The sequence below is a fragment of the Rhineura floridana genome, chromosome 9 (genome assembly GCF_030035675.1).
Source record: "Rhineura floridana isolate rRhiFlo1 chromosome 9, rRhiFlo1.hap2, whole genome shotgun sequence".
Classification (NCBI taxonomy): domain Eukaryota; kingdom Metazoa; phylum Chordata; class Lepidosauria; order Squamata; family Rhineuridae; genus Rhineura; species Rhineura floridana.
Window position 1 is genome coordinate 56,251,348 of NC_084488.1, and position 23,729 is coordinate 56,275,076.

Here is a 23,729-nt window from a genome sequence, read left to right on the forward strand (position 1 = left end):
ATTGGGCGAAGGGCACCTTTTAGGAAACCACCACTGCTTGTTGCATGGGAGGGACCTGGGGGTGCCCTTGTGAACTCACTTGAGCATTGGGGTGAACGCCAGGATGGCGGGGCCACAGTGCGGAGGTGGGTTGCCCACCCAAGGCTCAGCCAGCAAGGAGGGACGGAATTGCTTCCCCATCCTTGGCTGGGGAGCCACAGCCGAAAGCTGCTGACATGCCCAGGGGACTGGAGGGATTTCGCCCTACCAGATGGAGTTTAGCCCTCGCCTGCCCAAGCAGTTTGAATTTATTATTATTATTATTATTTATTAAACTTATATACCGCCCGACTAGCAATAGCTCTCTGGCTGGTTAACATAAAATACAATAAAATTACAGAATCTAATACAACAAGCATATAAAAACTACACAATCTAAAATCAAATTACAAACATTTAACTAAAATTAAAATGCCTCAGAGAAGAGAAAGGTTTTAACTTGGCGCCAAAAAGATGATAGTGTTGGCGCCAAGCGCACCTCCTCGGGGAGACTGTTCCACAATTCGGGGGCCGCCACTGAGAAGGCCCTAGATCTCGTCACCACCCTCCGGGCCTCCCTATGCGTCGGGACCTGGAGGAGGGCCTTCGTAGTAGACCGTAGTGTACGAGCCGGTTCGTATCGGGAGAGGCGTTCCGACAGATATCGCTGCCTCTGTCGTCGGGTCCCGCTCTCTGTCTCGTGTGGCTTGGATCGCCTTGTTGCTTGCCGGGGCTGTGGCTGAGCATTGCTGGGCGGCGGGTTTCCTCCCATTGTCGTTGCCATGGCTGTTGTCTTTCCATCGTGGGCGTGGCTGTGCTCTTTGCTGCTGCTGCTGCTGCGCTTCTTTCTGTGGTGGCTTGTACTCTGTCGCCGCCGTGGCTGCCGTTCTTCCTGCCGTTGCGTGTTTCCAGCTCTGCTGCTGCGGTTTGCGTTCTGCCTTGGCGGCCCACGCCTCCTCATCATCATTGTCATCTGGATTTTTCGAGGATGGTGTTCTTCGTGGAAGAAGAGAGGTCCAGAGTTGGCGTTCGTCCGTACAGAGTGCGGGACTATGTTTGCTGTGCGGACTTGAATTGGATGTGTGGGTGTTTCTATGAATGTATGTTATGAGTGAGTGTGTATTTTTAAGTATATGAGTTTTTGCATTTATAGTTTACAATGTGCCTGGGGAAGAGGTTTTTCCATCAAGCGGGGAGACTTGAGGGGGCCCCAATTGCTGTAGTGACAGGCAGAGGGAGGTATGGTGTTATGAGAAGGACGTGCCAGGTAAGGGGAACACGGCCCAGACATATAGTGGCTGTATCTTGTTCCGGTCCTTCTCATATCTGCAGGGTTGTTGGTTGTCCTCTCAGCCAACTCTCAGATCTCCAGTTGCTGCTATTGAATGCCAGATTGGTACATAATAAAACCTACCTCGTCCATCATTTGATTATGGACGAGGCAGCCGATCTGGCATGCGTAACTGAGACCTGGGTGGGCGAACAGGGAGGAGTTAGTCTCTCCCAGCTCTGCCCACCGGGGTACTTGGTTCAGCATCATGGTAGATCTGAGGGTCGGGGAGGCGGGGTTGCTGTGGTCTATAAGAGTTCCATCTCACTCACCAAGCACAATGTCCATGCAGTTACTGGTCTGGAGTGTTTGCACCTTGTGTTGGGCCAGAGGGACAGACTGGGAATCCTTTTGGTGTACCGCCCACCTTGCTGCCCAATGGCTTCCCTAACTGAGCTGACGGAAGTGGTCTCGGAGGTATTGTTGAGATCCCCCAGACTATTAGTATTGGGGGATGTCAACATTCATGCCGAGGCTACTTTGTCCGGGGTGGCTCAGGACTTCATGGACGCCATGACAACCATGGGGCTGTCTCAATATGTTAGTGGCCCAACACATACATGGGGGCATACTCTCAACCTTATCTTTGCTACTGGACATGGGGATAGTAATCTGGATGTGGGGAGTTTTACATCTCTCCCTTTGTCATGGACAAAGTGCTTGCTGAAGTTTAGACTTTCAGTGGCCTTTTCCCTCTGCAAGGGTGGGGGACCTATTAAATTGGTCCGCCCCCGGAGACTAATGAATCCTGAAGGTTTTCAAAGGGCTCTGGGGGATTTTCTGGCTGATAGGACTGGCGCTCCTGTCGAAGCCCTGGCTAATCTGTGGAATACGGAGATGACCCGGGCTGTGGACACGATCGCTCCTGTGCGCCCTCTCCTCTGTAGAGCTCATTCAGCTACTTGGTATACTCCAGAGCTGAGAGCGATGAAACAAGACAGGAGGCGGCTTGAGCGGAGATGGAGACGAACTCCTGACGAATGCAACTATGCGCTGGTTCGTACGTCCACTAAGCTGTATGTAGGAGTGGTGAGGGCGGCGAAAAAACAACATTTCGCCGCCACTGTTAAGTCATCTCTCTCCCGCCCAGCGGAGCTTTTTAGAGTTGTCCGAGGGCTACTCCATCTAGGCCTACAGGACACGGTAGATACATTTGGTTTGAATTGGTTTGATTTGGCTTAATCTCCTTCATTTGGACAATCTGACTGCAGTTCCTGCAAAGAAGGATTGTTATATTTGAATAAATATAACAGTTCACCAATATCATGTATCTGAGTCTTCTTTGCAGGTGTGGTAGCAATGTCTGCTGCCACTTGTTGACATGTTTCAGCATGCTCTTCAGCAGCACAGAGCTGATAGGCCTTCTGTTAATGGGCACGAAGGAGAACGGTCTTGATCTGATAGCTTGTGCAAATCATTGTATGGATTTCATGGAGAAGCTTAGAATCTATAGTGAAGAAAAACAGTTCCCAGAAAATGAGAGCAGGCATCCCCTAATTTTCTTTTCCATGCCCAGTTATGCCTCTTCCTGGAGTATGAAAAGTCATTCTTTCTCTGTACAGCATGTCTATGTAGGCCCTGTATGTTGTCATTGAATGCAATGTAGTGTTACCCCCACAGAATGGGAAAACTGGGCATTAACTGGACCAAATAGTTATTTGTTTTGGATTCATACAAGTCTTCCGAAAGCTGAGATGGCACAGCAAGAGCAAATATGAACATAAGAACATAAGAAGAGCCTGCTGGATCAGGCCAGTGGCCCATATAGTCCAGCATCCTGTTCTCACAGTGGCCAACCAGGTGCCTGGGGGAAGCCCACAAGCAGGACCCGAGTTCAAGAACTCTCTCCCCTCCTGGGGCTTCCGGCAGCTGGTTTTCAGAAGCATGCTGCCTCTGACTAGGGTGGCAGAGCACAGCCATCATAGCTAGTAGCCATTGATAACCCTGTCCTCCATGAATTTGTCTAATCTTCTTTTAAAGCCATCCAAGCTGGTGGCCATTACTGCATCTTGTGGGAGCAAATTCCATAGTTTGACTATGCGCTGAGTAAAGAAGTACTTCCTTTTGTCTGTCCTGAATCTTCCAACATTCAGCTTCTTTGAATGTCCACGAGTTCTAGTATTACGAGAGAGGGAGAAGAACTTTTCTCTATCCACTTTCTCGATGCCATGCATAATTTTATACACTTCTATCATGTCTCCTCTGACCCGCCTTTTCTCTAAACTAAAAAGCCCCAAATGCTGCAACCTTTCCTCGTAAGGGAGTCGCTCCGTCCCCTTGATCATTCTGGTTGCCCTCTTCTGAACCTTTTTCAACTCTATAATATCCTTTTTGAGATGAGGCGACCAAAACTGTACACAGTATTCCAAATGCGGCCGCACCATAGATTTATACAACGGCATTATGATATCGGCTGTTTTATTTTCAATACCTTTCCTAATTATCCCTAGCATGGAATTTGCCTTTTTCACAGCTGCTGCACACTGGGTTGACATTTTCATCGTGCTGTCCACTACAACCCCAAGGTCTCTCTCCTGGTTGGTCACCGCCAGTTCAGACCCCATGAGCGTATATGTGAAATTCAGATTTTTTGCTCCAATATGCATAATTTTACACTTATTTATATTGAATTGCATTTGCCATTTTCCCGCCCATTCACTCAGTTTGGAGAGGTCTTTTTGGAGCTCTTCGCAATCCCTTTTTGTTTTAACAACCCTGAACAATTTAGTGTCATCAGCAAACTTGGCCACTTAATTTTGGTAATAATGGTAAAGGATTTGTACCAGGAAGTCTGTCCCTTGCCATCAAGTTGGTCTATAAAATAAAACAGCTTGCCATTCTTTGTCCTTCATGTGATCCTATGATTTGCAGGGACACTCTTTCTATGTGCATAGGAGATTCCCAGCCAAAGGCATCTGTTGAGGCAGTCTGCCATGCTGCTTGGCAAGACTGCTGGGAGCAATAGCAGTCTGATGAAGCGGGGAGGGACCTTCAGGCTCTTACTCTTCAGTACTGGAAGGTGGTGCTGCGACAGGCATGGTGGACGTGCATGGTTACTGAGTGGATGGTTGCCCCTGCTAAAATCAGCAGCCTACCGAACCTTCTACTCAGCAAACATGCACTTGTACAGTGCTGGCTGTTGCACTCCACCTGCATTGCTGCTTCCCAGAGCCAACTGGTAAGAGTGTGAAGGACCCTCCTTTTTGTTGCCATGCTGTGGCTGCTTCACCTAGCCAAGCAGTTCAACAGATGACACTGAAAGCAGCTAAAGGCTTGGGGCTCTTTATACCCATAGGTGAGAGGAAGAAGACAGAGGGATCTCCTACAAGTATAAGAAGTATGTTGTCAGCACTATATCAATAACTTCAGAGCAGGTGGGAACAAGAATGTAGGGCAAGGTAGTAGGGCAGTCCAGTAGCCAGCCTTCCTAGTTAGGTGGGGCAGCCACATTTCTAGGTGGCGCATTTATGGGGAAGGTGCAAAACACTAGCTAATACCCTCCCTTCACATATACATACTGATGGAGAGGTTGTGAGGGCCAAGCCAGGGAAATGGGAAAGGCAGTGACCTTCCCCCTCGCTCCTTTTCCATGCAGAGTATGTTAACTTACATAATGAGCTATGGAAAGGTGAAATTAACAGAAAATTAAGTATGTACACCAGGAATTAAATGACTGGCATGTTTTTTTTGTTTCATAAGAAAAAAAGGACGTTAAGGATTCAGTGAACAAGAGGATACCAAAAGGCGTAAAACAAACAAAATAGTGTATGCTATAAGAAGTTAAAAACCAATATAGAGCTTAGCATTCTCTAACCATTCATATTTCTGGAACCATTCATATCAGAAATTATGGCTCTCACTGTTCTTTGGGTATGATTGAAATTTATTGTGTTGAATTGTCTCACCTTTTTTTTGAGAGAGAGAGATCCCCAGGAATACCAGACTTTGCTTATAACTACAGTCCTCTTTCACCTATGGTCTGTCCCTGTGTTCTGATTCTTCATGAATTGAACTACTTTGATAATGACAGTGAGCTCCTGAGCTTGCCTTTGATGCTGCATTAGGTATCTCAGTTTTAGATTCCACCCGAAAAACAAACATGTCCATACTACAAGCTTAGGGAAAGGCAGAGATAAATTAAATACTTTAGGGTGTGTTTGTTAACTCCTCCTTGATGGTCCTTCTTTCTAGATTTTAATTTCTGTTGGACAATCAAGAGAAAACTCTTTAACTGATTGATATATAAAGGACTAACTAAGCAATTGGAACTTAACTGTAGAAAGCAGTTTGATTTTTTTTTTTACTGATTGCTGGGTTGATTTTTCTGCCTGTCCAGAAACCCTGAAAAGGCCTTATGTGGAGCTGCACATAGGCCTAAGTTACAGCCTAAGTGGCTCACCAGCTAGCTAACTGTAGTGTGCACAGCAGTGTTTCTTTTCCTCTGAGGCTGTTTTCATCCTTTGCCATCAAGTACTCAAGAAAAAGAAGACACAATAGCCACTGTGATTGTGAGCATAGCGAGTGCTTTACCAAGAGTAAAAGGTAACAGGATAGATATTTTTTCTGATCACTTTAAGTTACCTCTTTATTCCACCCTTTATCAATAAGTGCCTGATTGTGCTCTACTCATCATCATAATAAAGCTCTTACTTCTTATTATAGGCAAACAAACATACTTCTTTGTTACTGGCTCAGTAGACAGCACAACTGAAACTGAAACTGAAAAGCAGATCAGAGGAAAGTCCAAGGGGTGGAGCCTAACTCTAGCCCATAATACAGGCTTTTTTTCCCGGGATCACTTAAATAATTATAGGGTGACAGTGATCATAAAAAATCCACCCCCAGTCAGGGAAATTCTTGAGACAGCAGACTTTGGGGGGCTCTTCCAGATGAGGCTTTTGTTGTGCACTCACTCTGCCTTATTCACTGAAATTTTCAGAGGGTTCTGTTCTTAAATTGCCCCTGTTCTTAAAACAAACTGTCATTCTTTAATTTGTCTGTCATGTCACAAGTTAAAAAGACAATTTCCAATCAATCAATCAATCAATAAATCCATCTATCCATCCTGGGGGGCTGAAGCACAGCTCTGGGGGAGGGGTGATGCACCCATTTGCTCCACCCTAGCTACAGAGCTGTAGTAGAGGGGCCTTAATAGTCAGCTGTTCACTGGATGTTCAGAACTGGTGCTTTGGAGGAATAATTCAGGCAATATAGAAAGCTGAGAGTGTTGGTGGAATCAAGATAAGTATGACAGTGTCAAATTTCTGTTGGCCATTAATGGTTCAGTGCAGGGCCTTGCAAAGTAAATCTAAGATCTCTATTAGGCCATTTAAATGTCATATATATGAGGTAATTGAAATCAGATACATACTACTAATTTGTATTAGGAATTTATAAGGGCAGGTTTGTTTATTATTTATTTATTTGTTGACCTGGGCTCCTGCTGGAAGGAAGGGTGAGAAATAAATAAATAAATAAATAAATAAATTGTTTATTTATTTGATTTATATCCCACCCTTTCTCCCAGTAGGAATTTAGTGGAGGGTTTATCTGGAGCACAAAACTATTACAACAAAACTTCACATTTAGACATAATTTCATCTGGAAAATAACAACTCCAGCACAATTAATCTGGATGTACTATTGAAAGTATGTAACAGAAAAACTATTAAAGTTAGCAGTTAAAAAAACCTCACAACCTCCTCTCTGTCTCTTAGTTTTAGTTGTTACAGTGGTCAGGGCCCACCCCTGGTATGCCGGGAACCTTGGGCACCAGCTTGCCCCGGGTCCCAGCATGTGCGCACCCCCCACCTACCTGTCTCATGTCTTTTGCAGCTATGTGGGCTGCATGTGCAGCACTACCATTAACCAAGATGGCGGCCAAGGATTCCCTAAGGTGTTGAAGCCTCTGCCACCATCTTGGTTTATGGCACTCGTGTGCTACGTGCACACATCTCTGCCATCAACCAAGATGGCAGAAGGGGAATCAGCACCTTAGGGAAACCTCGGCCACCATCTTGGTTAATGGCAGCCGCAAAACAAGTCAGCAGAAAAAGGTAGGTGGAGCGAGGGAATGGCGGGTGGCTCAGGAGCTCCATGGATCGTGGAAGGGGAGTGGAGGAGCCCCTCAGGGGCATTGTAGCCCCAGGGCCCCTCAGCCAGGGCCCCACCTAGCCACCCTTTTGAACTGGCCCTGACAGTGGTCAGTGGAGCATGGGATGTTAATGTTTTCTTTTAAATTTTGAATTAATGTATTAGTGTCTGCTATCTCCATGTTTATGGTAGCAATTTAATAATTCTGGGGATCCTTTACACATGGTGGAGAAGTGAGTGTTCAAACATGCACTACACATGCAGAGTAAAGTGTCATAAACCAATATACATACACATTCATATTCACAGTTTCCTAATTTGTGTGATCTTTCCCCTGGAGATCAGATCATGCAGTATGGACATATATGTCCAAACTGTTCACTTCTCATCTTACCTAATACATGCATATAGGATCCCTGGCCAATGGCTGTGAAATGTGTCCTAGAGTTCAGTTGTTCAGGGAAATCAAACAGAAACACAGCCATAGAACAAAATATTGCCAGGGAATTTGAAGATATGCTTTTGCCTTTGTCATGGCTCTTGAAATAATTGATAGTGCTGTACTGTTTTCTTAAATGACTACAAATAGAATTTATAGTTATAGTACACTGAACAGAATAACTGCATCTGCAGTATATCATCATCTTTCCTTGTGCCATACCATGCAATTTACAGTGTATAATTCCACTAGGCCTTTCTTAGCTCTCTGCTAGATGGTGTATTGAGGGTTCATTAATTCATACTGATCTATTCGGTAGATAGTCTTTCACACACAGCTTCCAGTAATGTAGTCTCTCCATCCCCAACACTTAAAAAAAAAATCTGGCAAACAAGAGACTTTCAAAACTCCCTGGGTTCTAGGATGAATTTAAACTGTTTATCAGCTTGCACAAATGAGCCGCACAGAGAGCTACAGTAAGGGAGAATAAACAGAAAATGCAGTGTGTTGCACATGCAAATTCAGACTCTCTGGATCACAGCTGATATTCGACTAGTGTCTTTCAGACCTAAGAATAACTTTCTGGGAATGAGGGCTGAACTGAGCTCGACAGAAGGCTTTTAATCTCCTATAAGTATGCTTATTGACTGCTTTGCCTTAACTAATCTGAGCTAATTAACCTTGAATAAAATAGCATGTAGGCTAGCATTCAAAAGTCTCAAAGATTGTAATTGGTTGCATGATATGTCTCCCCTAGCTTTCCTCAGCAGAATGAGAACCCCTCCAGATGGTTATTATTCTTTCTTTTTTTTGCAAATGTATTCTACAACATGTCATTGATGCAAAAATAGTGCATTACAAGTAGATTTATACTGGGATGTCCACACATCATTCCACTTTTATGAGTTGTTCCGTAACAACTATTTTATTAGTTGTTCTGTAATGCTTCCCCAATGTTACCACATTATTGCCATCTGGAGGGACACTCTTGCACTGCAGCACAATAAAAACAAGACAAAAAAAAAGTTACATGATTTCAGCAGGAAGCTAAGGGACAAGCGGTATGTTTGCCCCACAACATTTGCAGGTGGAAACAGTAGTGAAAGCAGGATCAGGTATAACTGCCCCAATACTCTGAAATGCATTCACAATGAGCATAAATCATAATGAATGCACAATAAAAAGAGGTCTTCTGGAGGGGTCCCAAGTTACAAGGCCTATTAATACTTAAATAAGGTGTGCACATTACTTGTACAGGTGCTGTTGTGTTGTTTCCAATGGTTGAATTAAAAAAAAAATCAAATACATGGGGAAGAGCCTGGAATGAAGCTCAAGGTGAGGCCAACGGAAAATGCTCTCCTTGAAGGTATCCACAGCTAGGTACTGCCTGTGTTTACATGTCCCAGTTCTTTTATCTCAATGCCAGGGCCCCCTATTAGGGGTGGGTGAGAATTTCGATACAGTTCACATTTTAAGCAGAATTTATCAAATTCAAACTTTTCAAATCAGTATGAGAACAAAAACACAGCCTTAGAAATTCGCATTTATTAGAATTTTGTGATGCAGTTTGCCAACTAAACAATATTTAGAAAAATACATATATGAGGGCAAAGTGTGCATAAAAATGAATCTATGAGTGAAACTAACATGCAAAAGTGCAGTAGATAATGAGAAGTGGCTTGCAAAAAATGTGTACCTTTGTTAAAACTGCTTACAAAAATGTGTGTGTTAGGAGAAATTCACACTAAAATGTTAGAGAATTTTCATGAGGATTTTTTTAAAATGTAAATTGCTGCAGAAATGGGAGAACTGAATTTAAGATTGGAAAAATGAGAAACTGAGAGAACCGAAATTGAAAGATCTTTCAGTCCCTATGCTCTATTTCTGTCAGTCACAAGAAAAACTAGTCTGCAGCCAGCCTGGTCAGTCACACAAAAGAAAGAGGCTTGGTAGCATCACGTTACTTAGGGTGACTGGGCAGAGTGGAACATGTGCATTGTGTGTGTGTGTGTGTGTGTGTGTGTGTGTGTGTGAGAGAGAGAGAGAGAGAGAGAGAGAGAGAAAGAGAGAGAAAGAGAGAGATGATGAAAATCAGTTCTCCCATCTACCCAGTTTGAACAGCCTGGCAGTAAGGAGGAGGGTTTAATCCTTCAGCTGTGCTATGTCCCTAAAGAAAATATTTTTCTCACACACAACAGCTATTTGGTCCATTTAGCAGCTTGAAGAGGAGAGAGATTTAGACCAGGGAAACTGTGTGGGCTGAACAGTTAACTTTCGTCCCCCAATACCATAGTCACCTTAAATAAATAAATACATTTCAGCTGCTGTATGTGGACCCCAGCCTCAGCCAACCTGCTCAACTTTTTAATAATAATAATAATAATAATCCCCCTCGAGGATGCACACCTTAACATGGTGAGGGGGTTTGAGAGAGTTTATGTAACTTTAAAGTTGACAATGAGGACATTGGACTTGTTAAAGACTATCAGTACCTTGGCACACTCATTAACCAAAATGGAGACAATCGAAGATAGAGCCCTGCAGTGCTGGATCAGGCCAATGTGGGCTTATCCACTCCAGCACATCTTCTTCTCACAGTGGCTGACCAGCTAATGGGGCCCTGCACTCCCCTTCTGCAATCTGTGGCAGGATAGCAGGGCAGAAGCTTCAGAGCAGCCCACCATTCTCCCGCTTCACCTACCTTTCTCTCTGTTGTTTTTTGCAGCGCGCGCAGGTTTGCTATCAATTAAGATGGTGGCTGAGGTTTCCCTAAGGGGCGTGTAGCACACGTGCATGCCATCAACCAAGATGGTAGCAGAGGCTTCAGCCCCTTAGGGAAACCTTGGCCGCCATCTTGATTGAAGGCAAACCTGTGCATGCTGCAAAAAACAGCAGAGAAAGGTAAGTAGAGCGGGGGAATGGTGGGGGGGCTTGGGATCTCCTGCCCTGTGGCCAGCCCTGCTGGGTGCCCATGCCACACCATGGCAAAAACCGGAGATCCAGGGACAGGCGGTGTGGTCTGGCCAGGGAGCCAGAAAACACCCCCGAAGCCAGAGACTCCGGCCGAAAACTGGAGACTTGTAACTCTAATGGGAGTGCAAGGAAACAGGAGTCGACAAAAGTAATCCCCTCTTCTTCCTGGTAGCTCCACTCTCAGCCTCCTTTGGCATCTGCCACATGTTTTATAGGCAGATGCCTGCCCTCGGCATGCCTGAAAGACGCTCTGCCACTTCAGCAAAAGTCCTCCTCTCTCATTTGGAGCAAGGGGGAGGTGTTGTTTGCAGTGGCAGTGAGGAGCAGACAGCATCCAGGGAATGAAGACTTTTTAAAAATAAAGAAAGAAATAATTCATTTCTTTACTGCTTGCAGCCCCCCTGAATTACTTCACGGTTCCCCTAGGGGTCCTGGCCCCCCAGGTTGAGAACCACTGCTCTATCACATGGGATACAGGTCCTTATGATACAAATCTGGCTTCTGTTGGTTGCTCCCTTGCTGGTAGGCTTGGGTAGCAGAATGAGTGGTCTCATGCCAACCCTCTGCTAAATCTACCACAACCACCATCTCAGTCACAGAATGAGAAAGCATAGGCAGGAATAGTCACCAAGACTAGGCAGAAGCCCATAACTCTGTCAGTTGCTACCATCAACATCACCATAGCCTCCTTCTCCATCCCAGGCTGGGCTGAGCTGACCTGATACAATATTATTTCCTTATATTTATATGTTCCATAATACTTAAGACTGCATCCAGTTATATATCCTACTCAAATGAAGTGAATGGCCTTTCGTATTAAATCAGGTGTTTGGTGTTTGGTATTTCATGCCAGTGACAACTCACATAAATTACTGGGTCGTTATACTGCCTTGGTGGACATTTTGTGTCTAAGACTATATTGTTTTCCAGTGTGAACCACAGGAATGCACTTTTAATCTGCTAGTAAGTTTGTAGGAGACAAATTAGTACAACGGAAACTGCAGGGTTAACTTCTGGGACCAAATATGGCTTCCTAGGTGACTTCACACACAACACTTTGTGGCCACTGCAGTCGGAAAATGAAAGAGTATAAAATATGGAGGAACTCATTATTAATAGCACTATCAAATTACAAGTGAATCTTTAAACGGATCCTTTAAACATGGTTGAGTCCTTTTTCATTCTGTTATTTTAGGACATATACTTCAGTCATGTTTTCGAAATTTCCCCTACTTCCAGAGTATTGGAATTTTGTGCAAAAATTTATATCAAGAGATTTCTATGCAAGAAAAATTATGTTAAGTGTCACATGTTGAGTAAGTCTGCCTTCTGACACAATGTATTACAAACTCCAGGTGTACAGCATGCTATTCTATTTTTTTTAAAAAAAAATCCCATGGAGCAGTGCATGATCCTTCAAAAGAATATATCCGTTTAGAGAAGATTATTTGTTTTCATTTTTCATTTTTTATTTCTGAGGCACTCTGTGTATGACAGTAATCATAAGGTGATGGCATACAATGTGACAGTATTTTCTTATTTTTCTCTTCAGGATATGTGAATCATGATGCTCCCCTTGGATCGTGTGAAAATAAGTACTGTGGTTTGGGTAGGCACTGTGTTGTTAACAGAGGAACAGGGCAAGCTGAGTGTGTCTGCATGGAACACTGCAAACCTCACTACAAGCCTGTGTGCGGTTCTGATGGCGAATTCTATGAAAATCATTGTGAAGTGCACCGAGCTGCCTGCCTGAAAAAGCAAAAGATTACCATTGTTCACAATGAAGACTGCTTCTTCAAAGGTAAGTGCATTTGGACAATACTTTGAAGACTCTAATCAGCTACATATGTTGATATGTTCATTCAATTAAAGTGTCAGGAAAAGTGGCATGGTGTATAGTGAAGAAATGGTGGTGGAACTTAATTTGACAAAACTTTCTTCCCTAGAGATTGTTGGCTTGTGTGCGTTGTTGTGTGAAACAGCATACATTATGTTGGAGTTAAGTTGAGCAAGAAGCTTCTTCAGAGCATGTTAAGAGGCTTTATTGAAAGACATTAAGGCCAGAGGCTTAAGAGTAAATACATGTAGAGATTCTTCAGTCACCCCCCTTCTGGTACATCTCTCTCCATAGATAAACACAAAAGACAGCCTCTCAGCTCAGAGACATAATTCAGAAGACCGACAACACATAGACTCTGTTAGAACTTTCCCAGTCGCTATCAGATGGCTACCATAGCAACGGCCCTGGCAGTCCGTTCCCAGACAGGGCATAGACATAACTCCCCCTTAACCACAGTTACGTCTTCAAACTTGCAGGCTTCATGGAAAACAACTAGAGACAGTAATGCCTACTGGTCACCAGCCCAACAGTTTCCCCTTTTTCCATTAAGACTGTAAAATACACATGACATACATCTCCATAATACATAGTCATACAGTAATACATTTCTACAATACCTCTTGCAATACATTTCAGTACATTACATCATACATTTTCAGTATGCAGGTCTGATTGTCTTCATATACAGTAATTGGAAATTGCATATCAATGCCTATCTCCTGCATGAGCATTGCGAACCACTGTAGCTCATTACAGGCCTGTGACAGGGCCACATACTCGGCTTCTGCACTTGATGTTGCAACCACATTTTGTTTCTTGCTGCTCCAGTCAATGCATGACCCGTGCCACATCACAACTATGCCAGAGGTTGACTTACGACTGCTCAGCTCCCCTGCATGATCTGCATCCACAAAACATTCAAGACCTCCTGTCTTTGCTCCTGACAAAACCAGACCCTTTGTCTTCGTGCCTTTCAGATAACGCACTATCCTTTTAATCCCTTGCCAGTCAGCCTCTGAAGGATGCTCTACCTTCTGGCTTAAAATACTGACTGCATTACATATGTCTGGGCGAGACACCTTCACCAAATATTGCAATTTCCCTATTATGCGCCTGTACTTCTCAGGATCTGTACAAGGCGTCTCCTGCACATTCTGTTGGAAAGCCACAACCATTGGAGTCTTCACAACATTGCATTCTGTCATGTTGCATTCTTCTATGATCTGATTTATTTTACTTTCCTGACTCAATGTTATGCTTCCGTCTTCTGCACGCACAATATCCGTGCCTAAATAGTGTGTGACAGGCCCCAAATTCTTTGTGTCCACCTGCCTGCCCAGTTGCTCATTAAATTCTTGTTCCTCTTGCTGCTCATGCTAAAAATACATTATGTCATCAACGTAAACTGCACAGAACGTGGTTTTCATCCCCTGTCTCTTTATATACACACATGGATCTGCCTTGCATCTTTGGAATCCCATTCCATGCAACACTCTGTCCAATTTCTCATTCCAGCAGCGTGCACTTTGCCGCAGTCCATATGTTGATTTATGCAGTTTACACACGAACCCTTCCTTTGACACAGAACCCGGAGGCAGTTCCATATATATCTCCTCTCTTAAATCACCATGTAGGAATGCCGTCCCTATATCGTAGTGATTTACACTCATGTTCTGCATCGCTGCCAGCTTCAGCAGCACACGAATGGACTCATGTTTCACGACCGGGGCGAAAACAGCATCATAATCTGTCCCATGCTGCTGGGTGAATCCCTTGGCAACCAAACGTGCCCTGTACCTCTGTACTTCCCCGGAACTTGCTTTCTTCTTCTTAAACACCCATCTGCAACCTATGGCCTTTTTACCCATGGGTAACTTTACTAATGTCCACGTGCCATTCTTTTGCATGGCTTGTAATTCTTCCTGCATGGCCTGCTGCCATTTGTGCTGCTCTGCCTCAGGCATCAGCCTGATTGCTTGAAATGATGCTGGCTCTTCTAGTTCTCTGTGAACGTCCTCCATCTGGGCAGTGAATACTGACGGCATGCCTTTTATGGCTGTCTGTTTACAGCCCTGACCGTCATTCCCTTTCCGCCCCATTGAACTCAAGGCATCAGCACACTTCACACCCATGGACATTTTAAACTGTGAATCATTAAGGCTTCCCTGCAAACACACTTGATCTCCCCTCATTACAAAACATTGGTATTTGTGAAACAAAATTGAATAATTACAACTCACCAGTTTTCTAACTGATAAAATATTATGAGCCAATTCCGGAACAAACAAACAGTCTGTCATTATTCCAAGCTTGTCAAATTTCACCAGACCTTTAGCTTTTACGGATTTCCGTGATCCATCAGCAAGTAAAACAAAGTCCTGCTCATCTGTAGACGTGTAAAACAGACTCCTGTCTTTGATTAATATATGGCTTGCTCCGCTGTCAAGAATAAAGTTAATTTGTTCCAAGTCTTTAGACTTCTGTTTACAAACAAAGTTCACACTTCCCTGCTTCAAGCCTCCGTCCCTGGAGTTGCGCTTGATTGCACAATCTTTACGGAGATGCCCACGGGCCCCACAGGCAAAACAAGACTTCAGCCGCTGCTGCTCCCGCTTGTTTTCCTGTCTGCTTTCGAGAGCCTGCTCCGGTTCGGCACATTTCTCCTCCTTGCTTCTGACAGCCTCCACCGGCTGGGCTCTCTGTGCCTCCTGGCTCCACTGCCATTCCTGGGACAAATCCTGCAACGCGTCCCACGTCTGTTTAGCCGACGGCTCATCTCTCACACACATCAGTTGAGAATCCGATAGAGCCAAGATTATAAACGCCTGCGCCCTCTGGTCTCAACGCTTCCAGGCCGCAGTCGGTACCGCCGGGGTTTTTTCCTTAATCACGTCCCATAAATCTTCTGTTATCAGCAAAGCCCGCATCCTCGGCTTCCAGCTGCCATAATTCTTTTCATTAAGCCGTTCCATCGGCAAGCCTCCCCCAGACAGGTTTACAGCCATGTTGCTCACCTCCATCTGGTTCAATCAATCAAGCTGCCCTCTCTGGAACTCCGTCTGCCGTTCAGACCAGCAACTTACTCCCGTGTAATGTGCTGTGGAGCGCAACCATCCTCTGCTACCACTGTTGGCTTGTGTGCGTTGTTGTGTGAAACAGCATACATTACGTTGGAGTTAAGTTGAGCAAGAAACTTCTTCAGAGCATGTTAAGAGTCTTTACTGAAAGACATTAAGGCCAGAGGCTTAAGAGTAAATACATGTAGAGATTCTTCAGTCACCCCCCTTCTGGTACATCTCTCTCCATAGATAAACACAAAAGACAGCCTCTCAGCTCAGAGACATAATTCAGAAGACCGACAACACATAGACTCTGTTAGAACTTTCCCAGTCGCTATCAGATGGCTACCATAGCAACGGCCCTGGCAGTCCGTTCCCAGACAGGGCATAGACATAACTCCCCCTTAACCACAGTTACGTCTTCAAACTTGCAGGCTTCATGGAAAACAACTAGAGACAGTAATGCCTACTGGTCACCAGCCCAACAGAGATATGTCCCAGCTATGTTCAGCTTTCTCAATATTTCTTCTGAAAAGTCTTGAGTATAGATCAGGTGCGGCTTTTGACATCATTGTAACCAAGATACCTATTACATTGGTCTGAAAAGGTGACCACAGTGAATAATATGGTGTCATAGTAACACAGTTCCAAATGTTAATGGACAAGTATGTAAACACTGGAGAGGTCGCCTGTATGTGGCTTACTACTAAAGGCCTAACTTTTAAGTTGCGGTTGTATCTTATCCTGTCGTCTCAAGGTTTTCCATTATTTTAAGAACCTTATCTAGTTTTTAATCAGCTGGTATCTTGTTGCTGCTGTTTGATTCTGCTTTTCACGCTTTTATCTGTTGGGGCATTTACTAATGTTTATTTTGATATTTTTACATTTTTGTTTTATGTGGATTGTGGGAAGGCTTGAGGACTTTTAAAGTAAGCTGGTGAAACAGAGATGACTTAACAAAATTAATGGGGGGCTGAAAATTCAAAAGGTGAGACCCTCTGACAGTTTTACAATGGCATGACATAATTTTGGACATTGCTCTCACAGAAAATTTGGAACATACATAACGTTTACTACATTTTGGTTGATTTGGAGCTTGCCTAATGTTGACTACATCTTGCTGTAAAGTCCTAATTTACATGCAACTTTTACAACATGGTTGCTGTTCTTCTGTAGTTGGCTCTCATATGGCACCAGTATTTCAACTCCAATACTGCATCTGTTCCACTGATGCTGATTTGAGAAGTACTTATGAAATCCAAGCAAGCATGTGATGCAGAAATTTCTGACTTCCACAGGGAGCCTATTTCAAATAACTCATAAAACTAACCTCTCTATGCATACAAACTTTACCTAAAATAAAATATTGCCTGTTAAAATGTTTTCAAGAATTATAATAAATTGATTTCCCTTTGATCAAATGCATATGGAGTTACTGGTTAGATTTTGCATGCGTCTTAAAAGGTCCATTGATCTATGACTTTCTAGTTCATTTTTTGCCATCCTCAGTCTGGAAGTGGTCTATCTATCTCAACAGCTCTGTTAAGAGATGTGTTCTCTATAGGCCATCAAGTTTAATTTTAGACAGGATCCTGCACTTTAATTGCATTTTAAGCCAGTGGACATTTCAGTGCATATCCACTGGGGTGAGAGAGAGAGAGACGTTGTGATTGTCAAGTTCCTCCAAACTGAGCACAGAGAAGTGATTTATCTAACAATAGCTGAATGTGGGGCTGAATGACCTACAAAAGATATTCTCTTTTTGAAAAGAGAGAGAGATAAGGTAAGGCACTGTTTTTACAAGCAGACACAAGGGCAGGAGCATTTCATACTGTACGTGAGGCAGTGCATTATATTCATTTTATTTCTGGCAAGCTTATCACCAAGGAAGAAGTTAAAGTTATGGATACAATTTCAGTTCTGTTAGTACATAATAGAACCTTTTAAATTTGAAGGCTTCCAGAAATTTTATAAATAGCATAAAACAGCCTGTTTGCCTAGAAATAACATCCAGCTTACAATTTTAATATGAATGCAACACAAATATAGACTTGTCTTGTCTTGTTGTCTCCTCTCTGCAGTGTAGGAGAAATACAGTGACCACTACACTGCATTTTTTCCATACCATAACTGCTACCCTGCTAATAACTCTTTACATTGTGGAATTTATAGTAATTCAGTTTAAAAGTTTAGCATAACGGTTGACTGTCAACTTGTGGAAGTGAGTGAACATAAAATGTGAAGGCAATGCTAGTAGGATGGCCTTTTAGGAATGTCCAAGTATTGGAAGGATGGAAGGTGTGGAAGCTGGAATTCCACTAGCATTTCTGCACTATCATGAGAGGCGTTCTCATATATGACACATGGAACACGTTAAACTCAAGAACACTTGTATATGTTATTAATGTGAATTTACAATCGGCTCTATGTAGGCTTTAATTTAATTCCTTTGCTGTAAGTTGCTAAGATTCACATACCTGATTCATCTTATTTTCTGTAGGAACCTAAGAGGAGCCCTACTGTATCAGACCAAAACCCTGTCTAGTTTAGCATCTTGTTTCCACAATGGCCAACCAGATGTCCACAAGCAAGATGTTGCCTATGATACTGGAGGAAGGATACAACCATCATGACTAGGAGCCACTTTATCCTCTAAGGAATGTGCCCCCCCCGCCATTGACCTATCAGGATTTATGCCAGTAGTTTGGTTTGTTTGCTATGAGCTGTGGCTACTAATGGACACTTGTCAGAAAACTAATTATACCAATGGAATTTTGCATCCTTGAGATCTTAATTGAACATTCATCCTGATTTGCTTGTGGAGTGCTTATATGTCTTCCTGTTAATCATTCACACATTCCACATTTTTCAGTGCATTTCCCCATCACGTTCCTAACTGCAAAAAGTCCATTTTTGAAAAAGTGGATTTCTTGTGCTAGGACAACAGAGCATTTTACTCCACTTTAATTGCACAAACCTACATTTTTGGTTTGCACTGGAATCCCTTCAGAAAAATAGTGACACACTGGGGGCACCGTAAGGGAAAACAGCCTCTCCTTTTGTTGTTTGGTGGCATTCACCCAAGTTATTTGTACATCTCAGGTGGAATCTCAAAAATAACAGGTTATCAGCTTAGTTATTCAAAGAATGTTTATTATGCCTGTAATAATAAACAAAATGTTTATTATTAAAGCACTGCATTTGCTTTAAGGGCGCTTGAGGGGAAATCTGATGTGGATTGTGATATTTTGCAGCACTGTTGTGTGTGACTGGGTTATAATATCTGAAGTATAAAAAGACACATAACTTAAATGTTATGGCAGTATCCAACAAAGAAGCTCTGTTAGTTGAAGGACTTCTGGCTGTGTAACAGAACTTCCCCGACCCCATGTCTTCTGGTGCACCCCCTATGCACCCCTTAAATCTGTTCTGGAGTTTTCTTCTAACCCCTTGGAATTGATTTGGGAAGGGTTTGGGGGCAAATAGGGAGAAGAGAGGGACGGGAAGTTTTGTTGTACAAACAAACAGAAAACCTTGTGCTAATGTAATGTAATCACATCATTGTGACACACTACCAAAAAGCAAATGATTTGTCAGGAGTCATACTGTATCTTATGAAACTGTGTAAAGACTAGTTTTCAGAGACTTCCATATTTCTAGTTATTTGACAGAGAACTTTAGCCAAACCTTTCTCCCTGACAGGAAAGCACTTTTTCATTGGCCCCATGGCAGGACATCAGTCAGGCTTAATGAAGTAAATAAAAGAGAAGCAAAAATTGTCTGGCATCTGTTCCTGTGTTTGTTAAAGAATGCACAGACATGACCATAGGGAAACTTGTCTGGAATCTTGCTTCCTCCACAATCTTCCACTCCCCCATCCAGAAATAAAGGAAGTCTTGTGGCTCTTCCCCCCACTAGGTAAAGCACACAAATTATAAGTCTGAGGCAGGAAAAAAAGATCAATTACTTCCCCGTCTTTCCTTGGTGTCAGACTTAGAATCATAGAATAGTAGAGTTGGAAGGGGCCTATAAGGCCATCAAGTCCAACCCCCTGCTCAATGCAGGAATCCAAATCAAAGGATTCCCAACAGATGGCTGTCCAGCTGCCTCTTGAATGCCTCCAGAGCTCACTACCTCTCTAGGTAATTGGTTCCATTGTCGTATAACAGTTAGGAAGTTTTTCCTGATGTCCAGTCGAAATCTGGCTTCCTGCAATTTGAGCCCATTATTCCATGCCCTGCACTCTGGGATGATTGAGAAGACACCCTTTCATGTACTTGAAGAGTGCTATCATATCTCCCCTCAGTCTTCTCTTCTCCAGGCTAAACATGCCCAGTTCTTTCAGTCTCTCCTCATAGGGCTTGGTTTCTAGTCCCCTGATCATCCTTGTTGCCCTCCTCTGAACCTGTTCCAGTTTGTCTGCATCCTTCTTGAAGTGTGGAGACCAGAACTGGACACAGTATTCAAGATGAGGCCTAACCAGTGCTGAATAGAGGGGGACTAATACTTCACACGATTTGGAGACTATACTTCTGTTAATGCAGCCTAATATAGCGTTTGCCTTTTTTGCAGCCACATCACACTGTTGACTCATATTCAGCTTGTGATCAACGACAATTCCAAGATCCTTCTCACATGTCGTGTGGCTGAGCCAAGTATCCCCCATCTTATAACTGTGCATTTGGTTTCTTTTTCCTAAGTGTAGAACTTTGCATTTATCCCTGGGTCCCTTTGAATTTTGTTTCTGTCTTCCAAGGTATTAGCTATGCCCCCCAATTTTGTATCATCTGCAAATTTGATAAGCATGCTCTGTACCTCCTCATTCAAGTCATTAATAAAAATGTTGAAGAGCACTGGGCCCAGGACTGAGCCCTGTGGTACCCCACTCGTTACTTCCACCCAGTTTGAGAAGGAACCACTGATAAGCACTCTTTGAGTACAATTCTGGAGCCAGCTGTGGATCCACCTGATAGATGTTCCATCCAGCCCAAATTTAGCTAGCTTGCTAATCAGAATATCATGGGGCACTTTGTCAAAAGCTTTGCTGAAGTCGAGATATATTATGTCCACAGCATTCCCACAGTCTACAAGGTTACCCGATCAAAAAATGAGATAAGATTAGTTTGGCAGGATTTGTTCTTCATAAATCCTTGTTGGCTCCTAGTAATCACTGCATTGTTTCAAGGTGCTTACAGACTGACTACTTTATAATCTGCTCCAGAGTTTTTCCAGGGATTGATGTTAGGCTGACTGGTCTGTAGTTCCCCGGTTCCTCCTTTCTGCCCCTTTTGAAGATAGGGACAACATTAGCTCTCCTCCAGTCATCCGGCACTTCATCAGTCCTCCACAATTTTGCAAAGATAATAGACAGAGGTTCTGAGAGTTCTTCAGCCAGTTTCTTCAATGCTCTAGGATGCAGTTTATCGGGCCCTGCCGATTTGAACTCATTCAAAGTGATTAGATATTCCTTGACCGTTTGTCTGTCAAGCTCCAAGCTCTAATCCTGCCCCTTCTAGTTCATGTTTCCCGGGAGGGTCATAGACCCTTTTTTGGGAGAAGACTGAGCCAAAGTAGGAATTGAGCACTACTGCCTTTTCTTTGTCATCTGTTGTCATTTTGCCTTCCCCATTGAGTAGCTGTGCCACCATTTCTTTTCTCTGTCTTTTACTATGGATGTACCTGAAGAAAGCTTTTTTGTTGCTTTTAGCATCCCTCGCTAACCTCATCTCATTCTCAGCTTTAGCCTTCCTGACATCATCCCTGAAATTCCGTGATACCTGCCTGTACTCTTCCTTTGTGGCCTGGCATTCTTTCCACTTCCTGTATGTGTCTTTTTTTGTTTTCAGGTCATCTCTAAGCTTTTGTGAAGCCACATTGGTTTCTTCTGCTGTTTCCCCCCTTTTTTCCTTGTTGGAATTGCTTGCCATTGCGCTTTTAGAATTTCCTTTTTTAGAAACTTTAATTCTTCCTCTGCAAATTCAACTCAGTGAGGAACACAGACTGCATTCATCAAGATGAGGGAGATTCTGAACCAACTAGATCTTTGCTGTTGTACAGCAGAATTTTTAATCAACCTTTTTTCTGGCTTGTAGAACAATTGGACATGAACCATGAGCCAATCTAATTATTATTTTGTTAGAAGCTGTCAACCAAATGTGTATATTTGAATATATTGTCCTGTTTCATTCCATGGTGGAAAGCTGTTCCTGAAAAAATAAATTACACAAAATACATAAAAACACAATCTTCATATCTCAGATAAGAGAGTTGAAGAGTTTCAACCCACTTAGTGCTCTCTCATTCTACCCATCCACTTGATACTGCAGGTACATTTATCTGTATGGTTTTTGTTTTGTGATAGCTTACTTACTGTCAGCATTTTAATTGCTGTTATCAAATGACGTGTGAACTAAATTCAGGAAAATGGGCTGTGTGTGTGTGAGCATTTAGTAACTGAAGAGCAGAAACAGGTGTCTGCGCTTTCCTCATATTCAAGTAAGAACATAAGAACATAAAAGAGTCTGCTCACTCAGGCCAATGGCCCATCTAGGCCAGCATCCTGTTCTCACAGTGGCCAACCAGATGCCTATGGGAAGCCCAACAGTAGGACCTGAACACAATGGCACTTGATCCACTGGCATTCTGACGCATACTGCCTCCGACAATGGAGGTAGAACAAAGCCATTGTGGCTAGTAGCCATTGATAGCCTTATCCTCCATGAATTTGTCTAATTCTCTCTTAAAGCCATCCAAATTGGTGTAAGCCATCCAAGCTAACCAAGAGAACAGAAGTTCAGGGGATCCTGCCTTGATATTTTTGTACCTGCTTGTCACTGCTTCAGTATGGTAGGCATATTGTATTTCCCTGGTGTCTTCCAATGGAGAAATGAAAGGGGATGCTGTTCTCATTGACCCTTGGGGGTTAGCTCATTGTGCCTAAAATGGATCTCCATACGATTTTATTTATTTATTGCATGTATGTCCCACATTTCCCGTAAGGAACTCAGGGTGGTGTACATGGTTCACGTCCCAATTTTTTTCCTCGCAACAACCTTGTGAGGTAGCTTCAGCTCAGAGATAGTGGCTGGCCAAAGTTCACCCAGTGAGGCTCCTGGCCAGATGACGATTTGAGCCCTGTTGTCTCATTTCAAGTCCAACAATCTAACCACTACACCACGCCGGTAGATTGTAGAGAAGATGGATGGATGGATGGATGGATGGATGGATGGATGGATGGATGGATGGATGGATGGATCACAAAACTTCTGCATTTCTGTTATACATAGTTAACTGACAAGACAGATCCTGAGTGTGTTTAGAAGCGACCCTGGCCATTGCCTCAGATGGTTTTCATCCATGTACTTGTGCCCAGTTCTATTGCTGGCTGGTCAAGAGAGAGAACACACAAGTGTTTGATGACAAAATATGACAAATGCTGTTGATTGGTGCCAATGGGCCATTAACAACCCACTGTGTGTGCCAATTTCAAATGATTTAAAAAATGTTCCACTCTGATTTTGACAATGTCCTTAAGTGTATGTTCTGTCAGCATGAACTGATGGCTGGCTTCCATATTCAGAAGTTCAGAATCACTTTTTTTCTTGGGAGCTGAACTTCCTTTTGTGTGACAATAAACCGTGAAAGGGGGCAGTGATGTCATCAAGCGTTGCACTCCATAAACATTGTGCAGTACCTATGAGGAAATTCATGGTTGGCAGTTAAAGAGACTTCAGCATGTTGTCACTCAAGGTATGTGTGCTGCACAGTCTATAGCCTTGCTGATTCACATCTTTATTGTGGACATTTTTTTGCCAGCTGTCTGGGGCTTGTACCTCTGAAGTAGTGTTAGAGACACAAATGATCAATGGGCTTCATATGCTGTTCTTTGCTGCAGATGCTACGCTATGCTATGACAAAGATTTTCTAATAAATAGCCTTATATGATTTGCTTTTCCCTTGCAGAGTTTACATATGAAG

At 43.2% G+C, this 23,729-nt stretch overlaps 1 protein-coding gene across 1 annotated transcript in view; it reads left to right on the forward strand.

Annotated features, from left to right (window-relative positions):
• The window catches only part of FSTL5 (follistatin like 5), a 591,837-nt gene that overhangs the window by 212,170 nt on the left and 355,938 nt on the right, over positions 1-23,729 (forward strand). Inside the window, exon 4 of the mRNA XM_061583858.1 lies at positions 12,406-12,654. Within this exon, the coding sequence (XP_061439842.1) occupies positions 12,406-12,654 (249 nt within the window). The remainder of the gene's footprint in view (positions 1-12,405; positions 12,655-23,729) is intronic.